Source organism: Platichthys flesus, chromosome 8 (assembly GCF_949316205.1).
Source record: "Platichthys flesus chromosome 8, fPlaFle2.1, whole genome shotgun sequence".
Lineage (NCBI taxonomy): Eukaryota > Metazoa > Chordata > Actinopteri > Pleuronectiformes > Pleuronectidae > Platichthys > Platichthys flesus.
In genome coordinates this window covers 2022887-2040753 of record NC_084952.1, presented here as the reverse complement: position 1 = coordinate 2040753, position 17867 = coordinate 2022887, and the positions used below count along the sequence as shown (strand labels likewise).

Here is a 17867-nt window from a genome sequence, read left to right as displayed (position 1 = left end):
TTAAAAGAAATACCTAATCACGTCTTTCATACTTACTTAGATAATCTTCTTTTGTTGTGAACAATCTGTTAAAATATTTTGTGTTTTTATGCCTGAGGCCCTTTCGTGCTTTGCGTTGAGACAATAAAAATAAAGATTTTATATTAGTAATTTGAATTCATAAAGTGTTTTTTATTAATTTGAAACTCTGCTATTTTTTTTATGAATTATCGATTTAATTATCAAGTTGATTCAGAAAAACGCAACAAAAATCAAAAAATGTATTTGATTAAAATAAAATCCTTTAGTTGAAATTGTTTTTTTTCTTGTACGGAGTGACTCATCTTGGCTCACACATACCATCTTTGCAGCGGGGTCACGTGACCCACAGCACGCTGTCCGGCCCACGTCATCAAGCAGCAGCAACAGGCGCTTGAAGCAGGATCCCAGTGGAGCAGCAGCGACTCGTCAACTCGCTGGAAAGTGACCGATCCGATCTCAGGTCAGTGAATCCGCTCTTTGATCGACAGGCTGAAACTGTCACTTCTTTAAGCGACTCGTGAAGTTTCTTCCGTTTCCTGAAACTCTGAGTCTCCGGCCACGTTGACACGTTGTTTACAAAGGATCCATTCATAAGTGCGGCCCGAGTGTGAGTGTGACTGGGGTCATTCAGTCCCTCGGTAACATGGACTGGGAGAGTCACTGGGAGAGGGACTGGGAATTCACTCATTAATCAATTAACTGACTCACATGGAGACAGTTCCAAGATCAACTGTCTTCATCAGCCAGGAGCGAGTCCCCAGTCTGTGACGGACACTGCAGGGAAACAGTTATATTATATATTCAAACCAAATATTATAATATAACAATACACAACTTAAACTATAAACATTCAAAGGTGCAACTGAAGTTACTACTCTAACTGTACGGAGTGTGTGGGAATAGCTATTACACGTGCGTATGTGTAGTTACTGCACGTGTGTAAGTTTAGTTTTCCACGTGTGCATGTGTAGATGATCTCCACCAGCATGCAGATGTGTAGCAGTAGTTATTACAGAGGTGTATGTGTAGTTATTACAGATGTGTATGTGTAGTTATTACAGATGTGTAGCAGTAGTTATTACAGAGGTGTATGTGTAGTTATTACAGAGGTGTATGTGTAGTTATTACAGATGTGTATGTGTAGTTATTACAGATGTGTAGCAGTAATTATTACAGATGTGTAGCAGTAGTTATTACAGAGGTGTATGTGTAGTTATTACAGATGTGTATGTGTAGTTATTATAGATGTGTATGTGTAGTTATTACAGATGTGTAGCAGTAGTTATTACAGATGTGTAGCAGTAGTTATTACAGATGTGTATGGGTATAAAGTGCAAACAGGCAGGAAAGCAGATGTGCAGATGGTTGTTAGTGACAGTCTGTGCTCCTCAACTTTATCTTATAAATATTTAACAACATTGAAGAGTAGGAAGTGTATTTCGAAATGTTCCTGGTGGTTTTTCTGCTTTGCCTGTTCACAAGCCTGGAGGCAGGAGATTAATTGAGTCTCATTCACGACACCACACATTCATACTCCTGGGAAACAGAGCAGAGTAACTTTAATAGTAATCCTGTTGATTGGTTTCATTCTGAGAAACTGTTAAATACCACTGATGTGTTTACAGGCACTAACAATGGCACCAGGGCAGTGGAACAGATTAAAACCCAACTCAATGTAAACTTCTTAAAAAAGGACAAACCTAATCAACAAACTTTTCACCCATGAGTCTTGTTTTAACCTAAATTTATAGATTTGACTTCTTATAAAGGAGCAAATATATAAAAAGTTTTGGTAAATATCATTAGTTGGCAGCAGTTGTTGGTCTGTGTACGTGTCACTAGGAGCTGTGTGAACAAGGGGAAGTGAACTGTTCTTATTGTGATGTAACGTGAAGAGGAAGAAACATTTTGAGTGCATCAGCAAAATGTCATGAATCTGTCAGTGGAGCCGCTGACCTGATAGTGTCCTCACGCTTCCACCCCCCCCCCCCCCCCCCCCCTGCTTCTCCAGTGCTCTCCACCTCACGCATCAGAACAGATCAGTCCCTGTGTTCTGAGCTGCGATAAGATGTTTGAGATAAGTGTAGTTAACTGAACCCCCCCCCCCCCCCATGCAGGGGCCGGATCATGGACAGTGGCTGCTGCCCGACGGAGGGAGATGGAGCAGAGAGTGACCAGCAGCAGCCTCTCGTTCTGCAGAGGGTGGAGAAGGAGGCGGAGAGAAGCTGTCAAACCGTCCTGAGGCATCGTGTGAAGAAACACTGCTCGTGCTCCTCGGTGAAGCTCAAATCCAAAGCACTGGACTTCTTCCCCATCCTGAAATGGATGCCACGCTACAAGGTCAGGGACTGGCTTCTGGGCGACGCCATGTCGGGACTCATCGTCGGGATCCTGTTGGTTCCCCAGTCCATAGCTTACTCCTTATTGGCCAGCCAGGACCCTATTTATGGTCTGTACACGTCCTTCTTCGCCTCCATCATCTACGCCCTGTTGGGCACCTCCAGACACATCTCGGTGGGGATCTTCGGCGTGCTGTGCCTGCTGGTGGGCCAGGTGGTGGACAGGGAGCTGGCTCTGGCTGGATACCTCCCAGAAGGCACCAGCAGTAACGCCAGCGTCCTCCTGCTGGCTGACCAGGGGAATGGCAGCGTCGGGCTGGAATGTGACAGGAGCTGCTACGCGATCACAGTCGGAGCCACGCTAACCTTCACTGCCGGGATTTACCAGGTGGGGGCGATCACGTGATAGACAGATATAATCTAACCTCTTAGTTTGGAATCTGCCCTTTAACTCAACTCTTTCCTCCCAGGTGCTCATGGGTATTTTCCAGGTGGGCTTCGTCTCCGTCTACCTCTCGGACTCTCTGCTCAGCGGCTTCGCTACCGGAGCCTCTCTGACCATCCTCACCTCGCAGGTCAAGTACCTGCTGGGGCTGAAGATCCCCCGGCCCCAGGGCTGGTTCACCCTGTGCAAGACCTGGTTCAGCATCTTCACCGGCCTGGGGAACACAAACATCTGTGACCTGGTGACCAGTCTGGTGTGTTTGCTGCTACTGCTTCCAACCAAGGAGCTCAATGATCGCTTCAAAGCCAAGTTGAAGGTACAGAGCGACTGCAGATACGGTTATTGTGCTAGTTTTCTTGTGTAACTACTTTGTAAAACCACTACAGTTGTGGAAGTGTTGATATATTCCAATATCATTTTCTCCTTCCTGATTTCCAGATTCCAGATTCAAGAGTTTTATTATCAAATGCACATAGATAACATTAAGCAGTCGCTGGCAATGGAATGCTTGAGTCACAGCCTCTCTTCTAACAGTGCTCAAGGATTGAAAAACAAAAACAAAATTTGAATAAAATAGTATAAAATAGAATATAAAAAATTTAAAATATAAACTCAAATATATATATATCTAAATATATATATATACAGTTGAAGAAAGAAATACCAAGAACGGATCTGATTCAGTGCATTTAAGGATCCAGTTTCCAAACTTTGCTGCTGAGCTCCGTGAGATGATGGTTCTTCAAATGCTGGCACTAGAAACTGAAGTCTTGCATATTGTAAAAGTCACAGATTATTTGAAGGACATATTAAAAAGCTTTGGCAAACACCTCACTACCGGAAGGCCCTGTTTTGGGATGTCTGACAAGCCAGAAGCCCAACATGTGATTTCAGTCCCTCGTTCTTCTGTGTGTCTCCTCACCAGGCTCCGATCCCCTTCGAGCTCTTCGTGGTGATAATCGCGACCCTGGCGTCTCACTTCGGCCACTTCAACACCGAGTACGGGTCGAGCGTGGCCGGGGTAATCCCCACTGGCTTCCTTCCCCCCCAGTTGCCCTTGTGGTCTCTGATCCCCAACGTGGCTGTCGACGCCTTCTCCATCGCCATCGTGGGCTTCGCCATCACCGTGTCTCTGTCGGAAATGTTCGCCAAGAAGCACGGCTACACGGTGGACGCCAACCAGGAGATGTTCGCCATCGGCTTCTGCAACATCCTGCCGTCGTTTTTCCGCTGCTTCACCACCAGCGCCGCTCTGACCAAGACGCTGGTGAAGGAGTCGACCGGCTGCCAGACGCAGGTGTCGGGGCTCGTCAGCGCCCTCGTCCTGTTGCTGGTGCTTCTGGTTATTGCACCGCTCTTCTATTCCCTGCAGAAGTAAGTACATCAAAATATGAATGAGTCATCAGTCGAAGGGTTTTCCTCAATTATTTATCTCCCTATTTATAGACAAACAACCTTTATTAGATTAGAATAGATTCAACTTTATGGTCATTGCACAGTACAAGTACATATACAACGAAATGCAGATTAGCATCTAACCAGAAGTGGAAAAAAAGGCAGTAAAGTGCAGAGTACTGTGCATAGTGGAATATGTAGCTTTAGGAAAAGCAGATTAGCCGTTTGTGGAGGAAATACCTTGAATATCTTGGGCCTGCAGACGAGTCTCCTTCCTGAAAACAGTTCTAACTCCTGAAAGCCGGCTCAGAGCTGTCACAGTGGTTTGACTCAGACCTGTAATTTCACTCTTTAACAGACAGACCAGCGTCTCACAGATTCTTATCTGAAATCTGGTCAATGAAAACCAGTTGAAAGTACCATTTAAATGAATAATGTTTATGTTCTGGTTTAGTTGGTTTACAGCTCTTATCCTTTTGTTGTTTTATCATAAACGGGTGTTGCAAGGGTCGACCACGATAGTGACCTGCTTCAGACTCACGCTCATGCGGCTGGTTCCTGCTCGACAGGTTGTCCAAGTTTCAAACATCTTCGGGCAACAACGGTTTGGAAACAACACTCAAACATTAGAAGGATATAAAGAATGTGTAGAAGCAAGTAGGAAACTAAGAATAAATAAAACAACTGATTGAATCAATACAAGGTAGGAAGTTAGAAATGATTTCTCACATTGAAGCTGAAGAATTTGTGTCTTTGCCGTGTGTTACACACGTACACGCCCAAAAAACAAACACACCCTCAGACACACACTGGTTCTCTGATCATATGGAATGTGTTCATGAATAATGAGAAGCATCAGAACAGCTTTGTTCCTCATCTCTTATTATCTTCTTTATATCATTTTGAATGTGTTTCTCTCCTCAGCTGTTTCTTTCCATTAATCTGAACTTTGACTCTCGGCCTCCTCGAAATCTGAGATGAATAAATAATTGACAAAAGATTAAAGCATCAAATGAACGTCTAAAAAGCTGAAATTGAGGTTCATGTTTTGTCTGTTAATAAAGATGAGCAACTTATCTCATCTGACCTCTGTTAACATGGAGCAGGTGAACTATACTGCAGCCAGCCACCAGGGGGCGACCACCATGATTTGGCTTCACCCGAGGGCGCCATCATTTCATCCATCTTTTTATTTTATGATTAAAAGAATCTACATTCTTAAAACACTATGACATGACTCCTAACCGTGGCTCTGTCCCTCCTCTGCTCAGGTGTGTCCTCGCCGTGATCATTGTGGTCAACCTCCGCGGGGCTCTACGGAAGTTCCTGGACATTCCTAACATGTGGCGCAGGAATCGTGTGGACGCCTGCATCTGGCTGGTCACCATGTTGACGTCCTCGCTGGTCAACACAGAGCTGGGGCTCCTGGTCGGGATTCTGGTGTCGGCGTTCTGCGTCCTCGCCCGGACTCAGCAGGTCCAGGTCCTGGAGCTGGGCCGGGCCTCGTCCAGGGAGCACTACGAGGACCTGTTGTCTTACCACGGCCTCCGCACCCATCCGGGAGTGGCGGTCTTCGGGTACCAGGCTCCCATCTATTACGCCAACCAGAGCCTGTTCAAGACATCTCTTTACAACCGCGTGGGGCTCGATCCCGTGAAGGAGAAGGCACGACGGCTAAAGTTCCTCAAGCAGCAGCAGAAGAAGAAGAAGAGCAAACAGGAGGAGGTGGCAAAGCTGACGTCAGAAAAAGAGGTGGAAGCTGAAGGGGCCGTGACCCTGATGCTCGACGTGGAGTCGCCTCGGAACCTGCGGAGCATAGTGATCGACTGTAGCGCCATCTTGTTCCTGGACACCGCCGGAGTGAGCGCTCTGAAAGAGGTTCGCAAAGATTACGAAGAACTCGGGGTCCGGGTGGTTCTGGCCCAGTGTAGCACCTCGGTGCTGGACACTCTGGAATCGGGGGGGTACTACCCCGACACAGGAGGAGATGATGGGGGGGAGAAGAAAAAGATCTTCTTCACTATCGCCGACGCCGTCCGCTCCCTCCAGAGTCTCCATGCTCCCAACGGAGACTGTGACACCAGGTGCTGAAGAAACATCTGTCCAAATGTCCATGTTTACATGTATATTTGTAGTTTACATGTATGTTGCAGTTTACATGTATGTTGCAGTTTACATGTGTGTTTGCAGTGACAATCTCACATGATGCAAATCAAACATGCATTGTTGCCTTTGTGCCTTGTGATGCTACTGTGGTAGCAGCGGTTAGGTAGAATAGAAGTTAAATAAGTTTTCATATTGGCAAATGAATGCGAGAGCCGATATGTCGACGAGGTTCATATCAGTCGGGCTCTGATCCAGAATTTAAATTTATTTCACCAACAAGACGACGGTTAAAAAAACTCTTCACTGAGAAACGATGCTTCAAGGGGACATTTCAAAAATCTATTTTTAGTACCTAATCATTTTAACGATATCGCTGGTGGATTAAATCTGTACAATCTTTCTACTGTAGTTTCACTGAACATGTGCCGTTACAGTTACCCATAATGCATTTATCTATTGTACCAATGATAATCAATATTGTCTACGGGAGAGACATGTTTACGAGGCCATTAAGAGATAAATGAACACGTATCTTATCTTAGCTGATGAGATAATAAGAGCTAAGTTTGTCTTGAGACCTTTTGCACCCTTTGTCTATGCACTAAACCTCCGGTGCCTTTACTGAGCAGAATCTGTCCATGTATGAACTCTGAATGTTTTCAAATCAGGTCCGACATCTACAATCTGAAGACCTGTCACCAAAGACGCATTTTCTGAACCTTTGTCGAGTTATTTTTATTAAGAACAAAGGTCAAGTGCATTTGTGTGTTTCGGTGTAAATGACCGTGTGAGCTGAATGGGCCACGTGGACACACACTACTCTGTGATGTGTGTGTTTGCTGAGTGAGATGACTGACGTTGTTACACGCATGGCTTTAGTTTGTGTTATTATATCTCGGTCAAGATCATGAATGTGCTGTAACATTGATTTGTTCAGAACTCATGGCTCCAAAGTTAAGCTTCTGGGTCCATTACTCTGTATTTTGTGACACCAGAAGAAGCTCAGGGCTGGTTTCATGTGTGTGTGTGTGTGTGTGTGTGTGTGTGTGTGTGTGTGTGTGTGTGTGTGTGTGTGTGTGTGTTGTGTGTGTGTCAGCTAAAGTCCAAACAGCAGAAAGGACCAAATGTCCTGAAAACAGAAAATCCTTCTGGACACAGAGGGACTGTTTTCTGAAGCAGGTCATCTGAGTGAAGGACAGGTGTCATTGATCTTCACTCTTCAGTTCCATTAAAAATCAGTGGAAACCAAATAAAGAGAGAACTTTAATCATGTAAAACTGTAAAATGCTGTTTGTTAGAAACCCTTAAATCCAGTTTGACCTTGACTCTGACCTTGTTGGAGACATGAGTGTTTGTAGCTTTAGTTCTTTCTCAAACCAAACATATCTGTATATCACTTAGACACAGTTATATTATCTTATACAGTCTTAAGACAACTTTGCAGTATATTGTATTGTTCTTATTTATTTTTGCCAAATATGTAACCGTCAACAGAATCTCTGTGTCTGAGGTTTCACGGCTGCACCAGCTTTGATCTGCTTTGATCCTGAAACAGAACTGGTGTGTACACTTTAGATTCAGGTCTATTTGTTGAACATGCTACTGACTTCTGACTTCAATGATTCTGTTTTTAGAAATATATTGTTATATATATATTTACACATATAAAAGACATTTTAAAGTTAAGTTTTCTTTTCTCTTTACTGTTCAGTTTACGTTTAACAGGGGCTCGATCTTCTGTGAAAGTGAACTTTAGTTTAGAATCAAAGGAGAAATCTCTGTCAATCTTCTCGATCATCCAATAAAGATAAAACATTTCAGTGGGCTCTCGCTGGTCGGATTAGTGGACAAGAGGTTTGATATCAGACCGCCATCACCGGGTCGATTCCTGCGTGTGCATCAGCAGAACTCTTCAGGCAGGAATGTTGAAAATGAAATGTTGGGACTTGCAGCTTATTTACTTAAGATTTTCCTCTCCTGAGCTCCACCCTGTTAAATGACTGTGTCCACAGAGCGGCTGAAAGTGCAGCTCGGGGAAACGGCCACAACTCAACAACACATCCCACGATAACCTGTCATGGCAGTTTGGGTTCACTTCAGATTAACATGTCAACTGGAGTTCAAACGAGTAAAGTTCAACCTTAGTTTCCCAATCACAATAAATCTGACATATGGTTTAATGAATTCATTAATCTCTTATAACCCAGACGGAGTGTTAACATAACACTGTTCAACAAACTGACAACTTGGATGTTTGTGTTTACAGTCTCAAATGAGAAGTGGGATATGAGCTTAATTTAATTTAATTAGGAAGAACTGTTAATTGTAATTAATATATGAAAAACATCTAGAGCCGTTAAGTTTTCACGCAGGAGCATTGATATGTTTTAAAAACTGACTGATGATTGGTGGACCTCGAACCCCCCCCCCCCCCCCCCCCCATCACACCTGCACAGACGCCTTCTCTAATGTGTAAGATTCCCACAATATTCAGTCTTCCTTTCTGAATAGTACATGTAACTTTCCTTACTTCATATATTGGTGGATTAAACATAAACCTACTTTGATATAAGATGATAATTTTCAATATTTAGGTGTTGGCCGTATATAAATCTTTAATAACAACGACTGATCATCACAAACTTAGAGATTTAACTTGGACCCACACAGTTTCTCTGTGGAAACTCTATGCTGCTCAATACAACCTGGATGACAAATTACAAAGAGGGTGAAAGAATCAGATAAAAGTCCACGTGGTAACTGAAGGTGAAAGAGAGAATCCTTGAAGAGTCGATCGTTTAGTCCAAACAGGAAGTTACTGAGATTATACAACCAGGAGTGTGGAGCGAATTAATAAAGTGTCTGAGACATGAACATGATCCTGAGAACCTCATTATCTCCTGTGTTGCATTTGACTTGTTCAATCAAAGATGCATTTAATTTACGAAAGGTCCAAAATAAAGTTGATAATTAATATATTAGGGTTAGGGTTATATTTCCTGTTTATTTTTATCATGTGTCTCCTCTTATTAAACACTGATGTGAGTTATATACAGAGATTCGTCCTCCAGGGTTAGGGTTAACAAATGACGTTGTTTTGAGTTTTCTGGACAAGGTCAAACATCATCACTCAGAATTGTTCAGTTTGTTTTGTACGTTCTCACTTTTGTTCAGACAAAATAATTCACAGATAAAACCTGACGAGGGAACTGGAGTGTATAAAATGAAAACTGTTTAAACTGAAACCTGATCTCTCACTTTTGAGTTTCAGGGTCGACCAGACTCCTCAGATTCTCATCCTGTGTCTCAGAGCAAAGAATCAGTGGAATCTGAATCGTTAACAGGACGTAAATAAAACCAAATAATAGTGAAGATGATTTTTAACACAAGGTTTATAGACTTTTACCTGAATTTCTCTGAGACACTAAACAAACAAGAAGCTGTGATTTGTATAAATATAAATTCCCAGTAATATTCTCACTTTGAGCTTCAGATTTAATTGCAAATCACTCTTTACTGTTTAATCTGTGTAATTCTTCTCAGTGTATTTCACTGACTTCATTGCGCCACCAGGGGGCAGCATTGACTCGGGAAACTGGGAGGAGGTCTGATTCCTGTTTAAATAAAGACTCCTAAATTCTTTCTATAAACAAGTGAAAATACACAGGTAGAATTCTCTTTCAGTATTGAACATGAATGAAAAATAAATTATATGATATTTCTGATATTTCTTCCAAATCCAAATATCTTTTGATTTCAGACATGTTGAGACTTTTAAAACTTAAAATGCTTTAAATTCTGATATGTTGCTTGGTTTTACTTTTTGTTATAAATTCTGTCCATCTATTTGACCATGAACTTCATTTTAACATAATTATAGATATTCATTCAGATGCAGTATGACACTTCACCACTAGATGTCACTAAGTCCTACACGCTGAACCTTTAATTCTGAAAAGATACAAGTCTCATTTCGGACCGGACAACGACAAAGAGAGAAATCAAGATATTCATTAATTTGGATGTTTTATCGTTCGTTGGATAATAAACATATAACTTAAGACAAATAACTAAATAAAGGACCAAATCAATTGGATCTGTTCAGACACCTGGAGTCAGTTCTGCGAAGGTCTCTGGTTCGTCTCCACGAAGAAACAACAAAAGACGAACCTGGATTGATCTGTCCAAAAATTCCAAGAGGATTCTCCCTACCCTGTCTAGTGCCCCTGAGCAAGGCACCTTACTCCCCCAACATCTGCTCCCCGGGCGCCATACATGGTCGCTCACTGCTCTGTGTGTCCTGCACCAGATGGGTCAAAAGCAGAGGTTACATTTCCCTACCTGCATGAGTGTGCCTGTGCATGTCTGTGCATGTGATTGAGACTAATAAATGCATCTTAATCTTAATCGTAATCTTAAATGCCAGGAGTTCACGCTGCCTCCTCGTCTGTCTTTGCCACAGACAGACGGAGGGAGGGAGGGAGGGAGCGAGGGAGCGAGGGAGGAAGGAAGCTGCAGAGAAGAAGAGAATCTCACAGATCAACCTTTTGTCTTCCAGGGGAACATTGTTCAAAGTCGTCAGAGCCTCAATGTTCCGTGAAGGGACGTTTCTGGATTTCACTGAGGGTTCCATCGTTTTATGTTTGCTGTCAAATCCAGTTTTTATCACCGATCTGTGGCATCAGCTCCACGTTCCTTCACAGATCCTCGTCCTCCTCTGATGCAGCTGACGTATCTGCAATGTCTCTTTTATTCTTCCATTAATAAATAACAAGGCCGATCAATGTCTGTTTGACATCGGTGAAACATTTATAGATACATGAAGTCAATTGTGTCCCTTTCATGAGGACAGTGGGTGGACCACACTGGGAGGAGACACAGCCGCCCCCGGTGATGTGAGGCCTGGACCAGGGGGACAGATCATCCAGGAGAAGGTTGGTTCACCTCCCCTCTCCTCTCTAAAGGAAACTGGCTCAGCTCCTTTGTTCTAACCTAATTCTCTAACCCTTTAAAAACAAGTCTCTTTGAAAAACGAGCAGCAGAATGTCCCAATTTCCCCTAAATGACTTGACTCTGTAACGAGGACTCACAAACACACTAAACCTAAACGCACACACACACATCTGCTCGTTTCATTCAGTGGGTCGCACACATATTTAATAAGTGAAATTAAATATGTGTAATAAAGTGGTTGAAGTTAAGGACTCGTGAAAACCTAAATTAAAATTCATGAGGACCGCTGCTACAGTACAGTGGAAAAGAAAACGAGAACATATGATATCAATACAAAGGCTTTTATATAAATATTGATGTTACTGACATTAGTCTCCAGGCTCCCAGCCCATGAGGGGTCGATGTTCCACAGCCTCCATGTTTTTATTACATCACCGAATGAACCAACATTTGTCGAGTAAATACAATTAACACAATAAACCAATGAGTGTCCGTTGTGCACAGTATTAATTCTGAGCCATGACTGGACTCACCACAGTGGCCTACAGGGAGCCGGGGGGGACACACTGTTCTGCAGCGAGCAGATGGCGTGGAGGAGGCCGCGGGCAGCGACACACACACACACACACACACACACAGACAGACACACATAAACACAGAAACACACACACACACATGATGACCCCTCTGAGCTCTCCACCACGATGCCAAACACCCGGCTCCATCCACTGACTGAAAATTAACGGATCATTGGATCAGCGAGGGATCACACCCACACACACAACAGACACACACACACACACACACACTCTCAGTCCACCACAGCACTTGTTGTGTTGCTTCATTAAAGCAACTCTTTGGGAGTCCTGCAGGTTTCCATGGAGAAGGTCTCATGTGGACATGAAGACGTCCTCTGGAGATGAACAGTCAAACACCACCGGGTGTCCCTCTCTCTCTATCGTCCCTCACGTCCTCTCCAGCAGACGCGTCAGGTTCTCTGAGATATCAATTAGTCTCATTAGGATCAAAACTTTTAAATTAGACAGTTAGATTCATTGCTTGTTAATAAAATCAGCTGATTTGATTTGTATGGTTTAGTTTATGATAGAACATGTGAGAGAGTTTACTGATGTGTGTGAGACGAGGTATTAATGATCTCTCAAAGGGCCTCATATGAAAAGATGAGTCGTCATATTCCACAGATAAAACCACACATTCTGGTGTTTGTTCCTTTGACCAGGAGGAAACATCCCAGTTGGACGACATGGAGCGAGAACAACGACCAGAAGAGATCCAGGAGATTCATTTCACATTTTCCAGCAACAGGAAAATCAATGGTTTCATAACTGGTTGTATTTCATGTCATTAAAATCGCTGCTTCTGTGATTCTAACAACGCTGCTGTTGAAAATAATACTTTTACTTTGAAATCCGCTATGAGCAATGTGGTGGGATCAATGGAACCAGCAGGTCTCTTCATACTCGACCAGTAGCTGAGTAAGCCGAACATTCCTCTCTGCTCTTCTTCATCGGCAGGTGATTTACATGACGTCAAGAAAGTGAAATATAGTTTTTATTTACGAGTGGAGCAAACTGATTCCAAACTTCTGAGCTCATCTCTTTTTCCTTTTTCCTGGTAAACGTAATGAAAGCTCATCCAGTGAGGACAGATTGACAGGGAGGACGGACGCCTGCAGGAGGACTTAAGGGTTTTACAATATGTTTCCCTTTGGGAGTCTGAACCAGTGATGTCGACACATGTTGACACCTGTTAAAAATATGAATGTGTTCAATATGAAAACCTAAAGAAACCGATTGTGCTGCAGGAATAAAAGAAAACAATATCATCTCATAAATAAAATCTGAGAATAAACTATACTCTCTCACAAACAGACGCCCACACACACACACACACACACACACACACACACACACACACACACACACACACACACACTGTCAGGATGAAAACAATGACAGCTGCACTCTCCAATTACCTGGAACATCAACAAAAACCCATTTAACCAGAAACACCAGTGGGAAGACCAGTTACTCCCTGGGCTCCCAGTGACTGTCCAACTTCACTGAAACTCGTCTGCTCACTGGAAACAAGAGGACGCCTTAACGAGTTATACAAATCTGTTGGAATCAATATCGTCCCTCTGCTCTCTGACCTTTATGTGTCAGACATTAACTTTAAAAGAATAAAAAGTGACGACTCATGGTTTGTGAGTTTACAGGTAAATCCATCGGCCCGTCTCCTCTGCACCGAGGCTGCAGATTGAAAAGGTCACAGAAGACAAATCCAGCAGAGGATCAAAAGACAGATTAGATAGGATAATAAGAAAAACTTTCAGAGACTTAACTTAATATTAAACTAAAGATCAGTTCAGTTTCCAAACAAGACAAACCTCTGACTGAGAAGCTCCTGATTCTTCTTCACGTTCTCCTTCTTCTTCTGTTACTTCTATTAAAGACCTGGAGCTCTTCATAAATTCAGCTGAGAAGTAAATTAGGCAAAAAATACAAATATTACTTGTTTTGATGAAATTTGAAGAATAAAGTGTGAACATGAATTCCTGCTGAGACGAAACCTGGAAGAAGCTCCTGATAATGAGCAACGGTGATTTGTCAAAGTTAAGATATAAAAAATTAAGAAGTGTAGGATTTAATCAGATTGGGGGGGAGGGGGGGAGACATTGTGGTGATTTATTGAAGCTGCTGATGCTGTGTTTAAGTTTTCAACATAACGCACAAGATTGTACATCATACTCACAGACACACACAGACACACACAGACACACAACGTGACATATGGATGAAGAAACCCCTCGTGCACTTTAAGATACGCACACTTAGCTGCTCACTCAGCCCCCCCCCCCCCCCCCGACTGAAAAATCTTACATCTAAAATAAATCAGTCTCCTGGAAGCTGAAGAGAAAATCCTTTGGCTCAGAATCATTTGGTTAAAAACACGTTGAACTGATTAATGAGGATCCAGAGTTTTGTTCCATCAAAGAGAAACAAACGGAGATTTAAAGGTTTGTGATTTTTTCATGAAGCAGATTTCTTCTCTGGCTGCGACTGAGCTGCAGGTTGAGTCATCCAGGCTCTGCAGCCGATCAACAGGTGACTCATTCCTCCACCTTGGGTCTATTTTCTGCTCCAGGATCAAAGTACCAGTCTAATCAGAGAAAAGCAGGTTCAGAGAAAGAAACATCCACTTGGAAAAAAGAACCTGTTGCGAGCGCAGAAGTAAAATGGAGTTTGTTCTTCCTGCGTCACGGCCTTAACGAGGAGTTTTATCTCCAATTAACTCTGTGCTGACTCGCTGCCACAGTTTAATTTGAGCTTCATACTTAAAGAAATGTATTTTTACTTGTTCAGTGACGATTCACCTACGACTCAGAATCACAGTTATTTGCTGGATCACTTTTTTAATCAGTGATTCTGTTTTTACCCTCATGTCTTTGAGTCATCGCTCGTCTTCTCTCCTCAGAGTCTGAAGCTTCATGTGTTTGCTCCTTGTTTCATTAGATCTGGTTTGATCTGGTTTCATATTTTAATTTAGGGACCAAAGAATTTTGGGGTGCGTCTTCCTATACTTGACTCTGATTGGTTTGTAGACAGCGTCTGACGTGGTTGTGTGGTCAGTGTGTGTGTGTGTGTGTGGGGGGGGGGGGGGTAGTACCCTTTTTGTTTGAATGGATAACATTAAAAAACTCCATCTGGTTGCATGGTAACATCACTTCCAGCAGAATGATTGTTCCCAGTCCTCCTCACTGGGTTGGACGAGCTGTTCCCTCTGGTTCAGACACTTCTTGTTTTCCACACTTGCATCAGGAGGCTGAAGGTGAAGAGCTGGTGTCAGGTGGTTTCCACTGACTCCGAGTTTGTGAGGAGGAGATGAAGGAGGGCGACTCCAGAGAAGAGCCAGAGATTTAAAATACAAACCTCAGCTTCACACGATGGGACTTCTCCTTTTGACAAAATGAAAAATGACATTGTCGGACATGAAGCTGCTGCTGGTGGTTGTGGGAGAGCAGGGACAGAGAGGACCCCCCACCCACCCACACACACACACACACACGCTAACAGGAAACAAACTGACAGGCAGAATCGTATTCCACTTTATTCTCAGGGAGATATGGAAGATAAATAAATCGACTTTCCAAGATTGAGAGGAGGGACAGGAGGTGAAGGAGAAGGAGGGAAATCAAATATATTTTCGAGCTGGACTGTGTTTCAGTGGATTTCTCATGATCCATGTTGAGCTGGTGTTTTATTGTGTTTTCAGACTGTAGCTCCACATGCCCCCCCCCCCCCGCCACAGAGACGTGTGTGACCTCTCTCCTCCATTTCTTTCATTTACCTTCAGTCAGTCAGTGATCAGAGGGAGGTTGGGCCTTTGTTCCCCTCGTCGGCCTGTCGCAGCGACCACACTTTAAATGTTGGACAGGGAACAATGGTTCAACCCTCGGACTCTTTAATTTCTATGAATGTCCCCTCCCCCCCCTCGAACCAGAACAATTACAGGAGCGGCTGCAAGTGGACATCGTGACTGAAAATCCATTTAACGTTTCAGGGCTTGAAATGAAAAGTCTTCTTGCAGGATGAAGGAATAAAGGCTCAGTGTCGTGAGCTCAGATGGAAATATGCTTTTAGCTGAGGAGACGTTTCATCACAGGGATCGAACCTGTGACACGATGAGTATTTACATCTTGTCTATGAAGTATCCACAGGTATCTTTCATCAATTAAACGTTCATATTCAATTCAAAGTCAAATACTTTAAAAATAACTAACAGATGATGCAACTCTTTTTATTCCTTCTGATATCAGGTTTCTAAATCAATCTTTCTCCATGATAACACATTTTATTATCTGATAATTGTCTTGTTATTGCTTCTTATTCTCCTCATTACTCTTTATCTTGATGTCCTTCCACGACTCTGTTTGTTTGTTGACCTGAGCTTTTTGACACGTTTCCTATTGGATGTTGTTTGTGTGAGATAAGCTGCTAATGAATCTTCCTGCTTCGGATCAATAAGTCTGAGTCTGAGTCTGAGTCTGGATCTGAATCTGGATCTGAATCTGAATCTGAATCTGAATCTGAATCTGAATCTGAATCTGAATCTGAATTTGAATCTGAATCTCAAATGCATGCAGGAAAGAGAAAAGTCTCTCTTTGCTGCTCTGTGTTCAATCTCTCTGTGTTTGCAGAGTTCAATCAAACATCATAAAGAATAAAGACTTTTACAGTAATAATCCCTTTTCTCTTAAATAGACTGATGATGACGACTGAACACAGACACATGTGGATGAACTCTGTCTGTATCCAGCACAACAGAAATTCATATATATGTTCAGATTAGATAAAACAAGAAATGTTCTACAAAGATACAGATGTTAATAGATCTATATAAAGATATAAATACTCTCCACATAACGTTTCTCATAAAGACAAATCTTACAGTTTGAAAGAAAGTGAAAATCAAAGTTCCTGGGTCCGCCTCCTAAACCAAATCCACACCTTTCACCAAGTTTCAAGAAAATCGAACGTCACTGCTCCTCCTCCTCACCTTCACCCCCCACTGGCTGTTCTGCCTCCTGCCATAATCTAATCAGAAGCAAGGTTTAATGAATCCCTGCAGGTTGTGTCTGTGTGAGTCCACATCCAACACCAGGTCTCCACGTGTGTAACTGATTTCATCCTCCACGAACCTGTTGGGAATAAACAATCATGTGGATCCAGTCGGAGACGAGGATCTGATCCAGAAACTCATTTACTGCAGTTTACACAGGAACGAATCTGATCCTGTGTCAGTCGGCTTCAGTCTGTTTCCTTCCTTCCTTCCTTCCTTCCTTTAGTAGATTTCTTTTCAGTTGTATATTTTAGAGGCAGATTAATTTCCATTTATCAGCAAATATCTGTATTTCTTGTTTTTTAGATGTGAAATGTCATCAATAACCAGAAGAGATCAGATTTTATGCAGAGCAAGTTTCTTTTTGTTAAAGTTTGGCTGCTGATGTGTTGGTTGGTGAAAACAGATTCAGCTTCACTTCCTCTCACTCCTCTGACTCTGTTGTTTCCCTTGTGGTGTGGGGGGTGGGGGGGGGGCTGTCTTCACTGCTGCTCTGGACCGACTCATCTCCATGACTCTGAGTTAAAGGTCAACAAAGTCTCTGTGGAAACCACAGAGCACATCAGCTTGTCAAAGGTGGAACTGGACCTGAGGTACGAATGAGAAGTTTCCACATCGATAATAAAATAGAAACTTTACCGCTGCTCCAACACACAGGGACAAACCAAGGGCTGCAAACAAAGATGGACAACGCACGTCCCCGTCCTCCCATTGGACAGAAATGGTATCTTCCACATACAGGGGTGCATAATCAAGGTTCTTCCTATAAATGCACAACAATCACGAGTCTCGGCTGTCAATCACGAGTCTCATCTGTCAATCATAACGTCTGATTCTATCAAACAAATTAAAACCAATCATTCAGACACATGATCACTTGAGATGAGAACAAACTGAAATGACAGAAACTTTCTTTGAGGAACATTTACTCAAAGCGTCCGTGTCCCAGCTGCTGATATGATAAT

General features: G+C 42.8%; 1 protein-coding gene across 1 annotated transcript; it reads left to right on the top strand.

Moving 5' to 3' along the window:
* Nucleotides 1-395: 395 nt before the first annotated feature.
* Nucleotides 396-8131, top strand: slc26a2 (solute carrier family 26 member 2). The gene is made up of 5 exons (XM_062394071.1): nt 396-481; nt 2139-2748; nt 2831-3121; nt 3731-4179; nt 5472-8131. Exons 2-5 carry the CDS (start codon nt 2149-2151, stop codon nt 6289-6291), a joined length of 2160 nt encoding a protein of 719 aa, XP_062250055.1. The 5' UTR covers nt 396-481; nt 2139-2148; the 3' UTR covers nt 6292-8131.
* Nucleotides 8132-17867: the final 9736 nt, after the last annotated feature.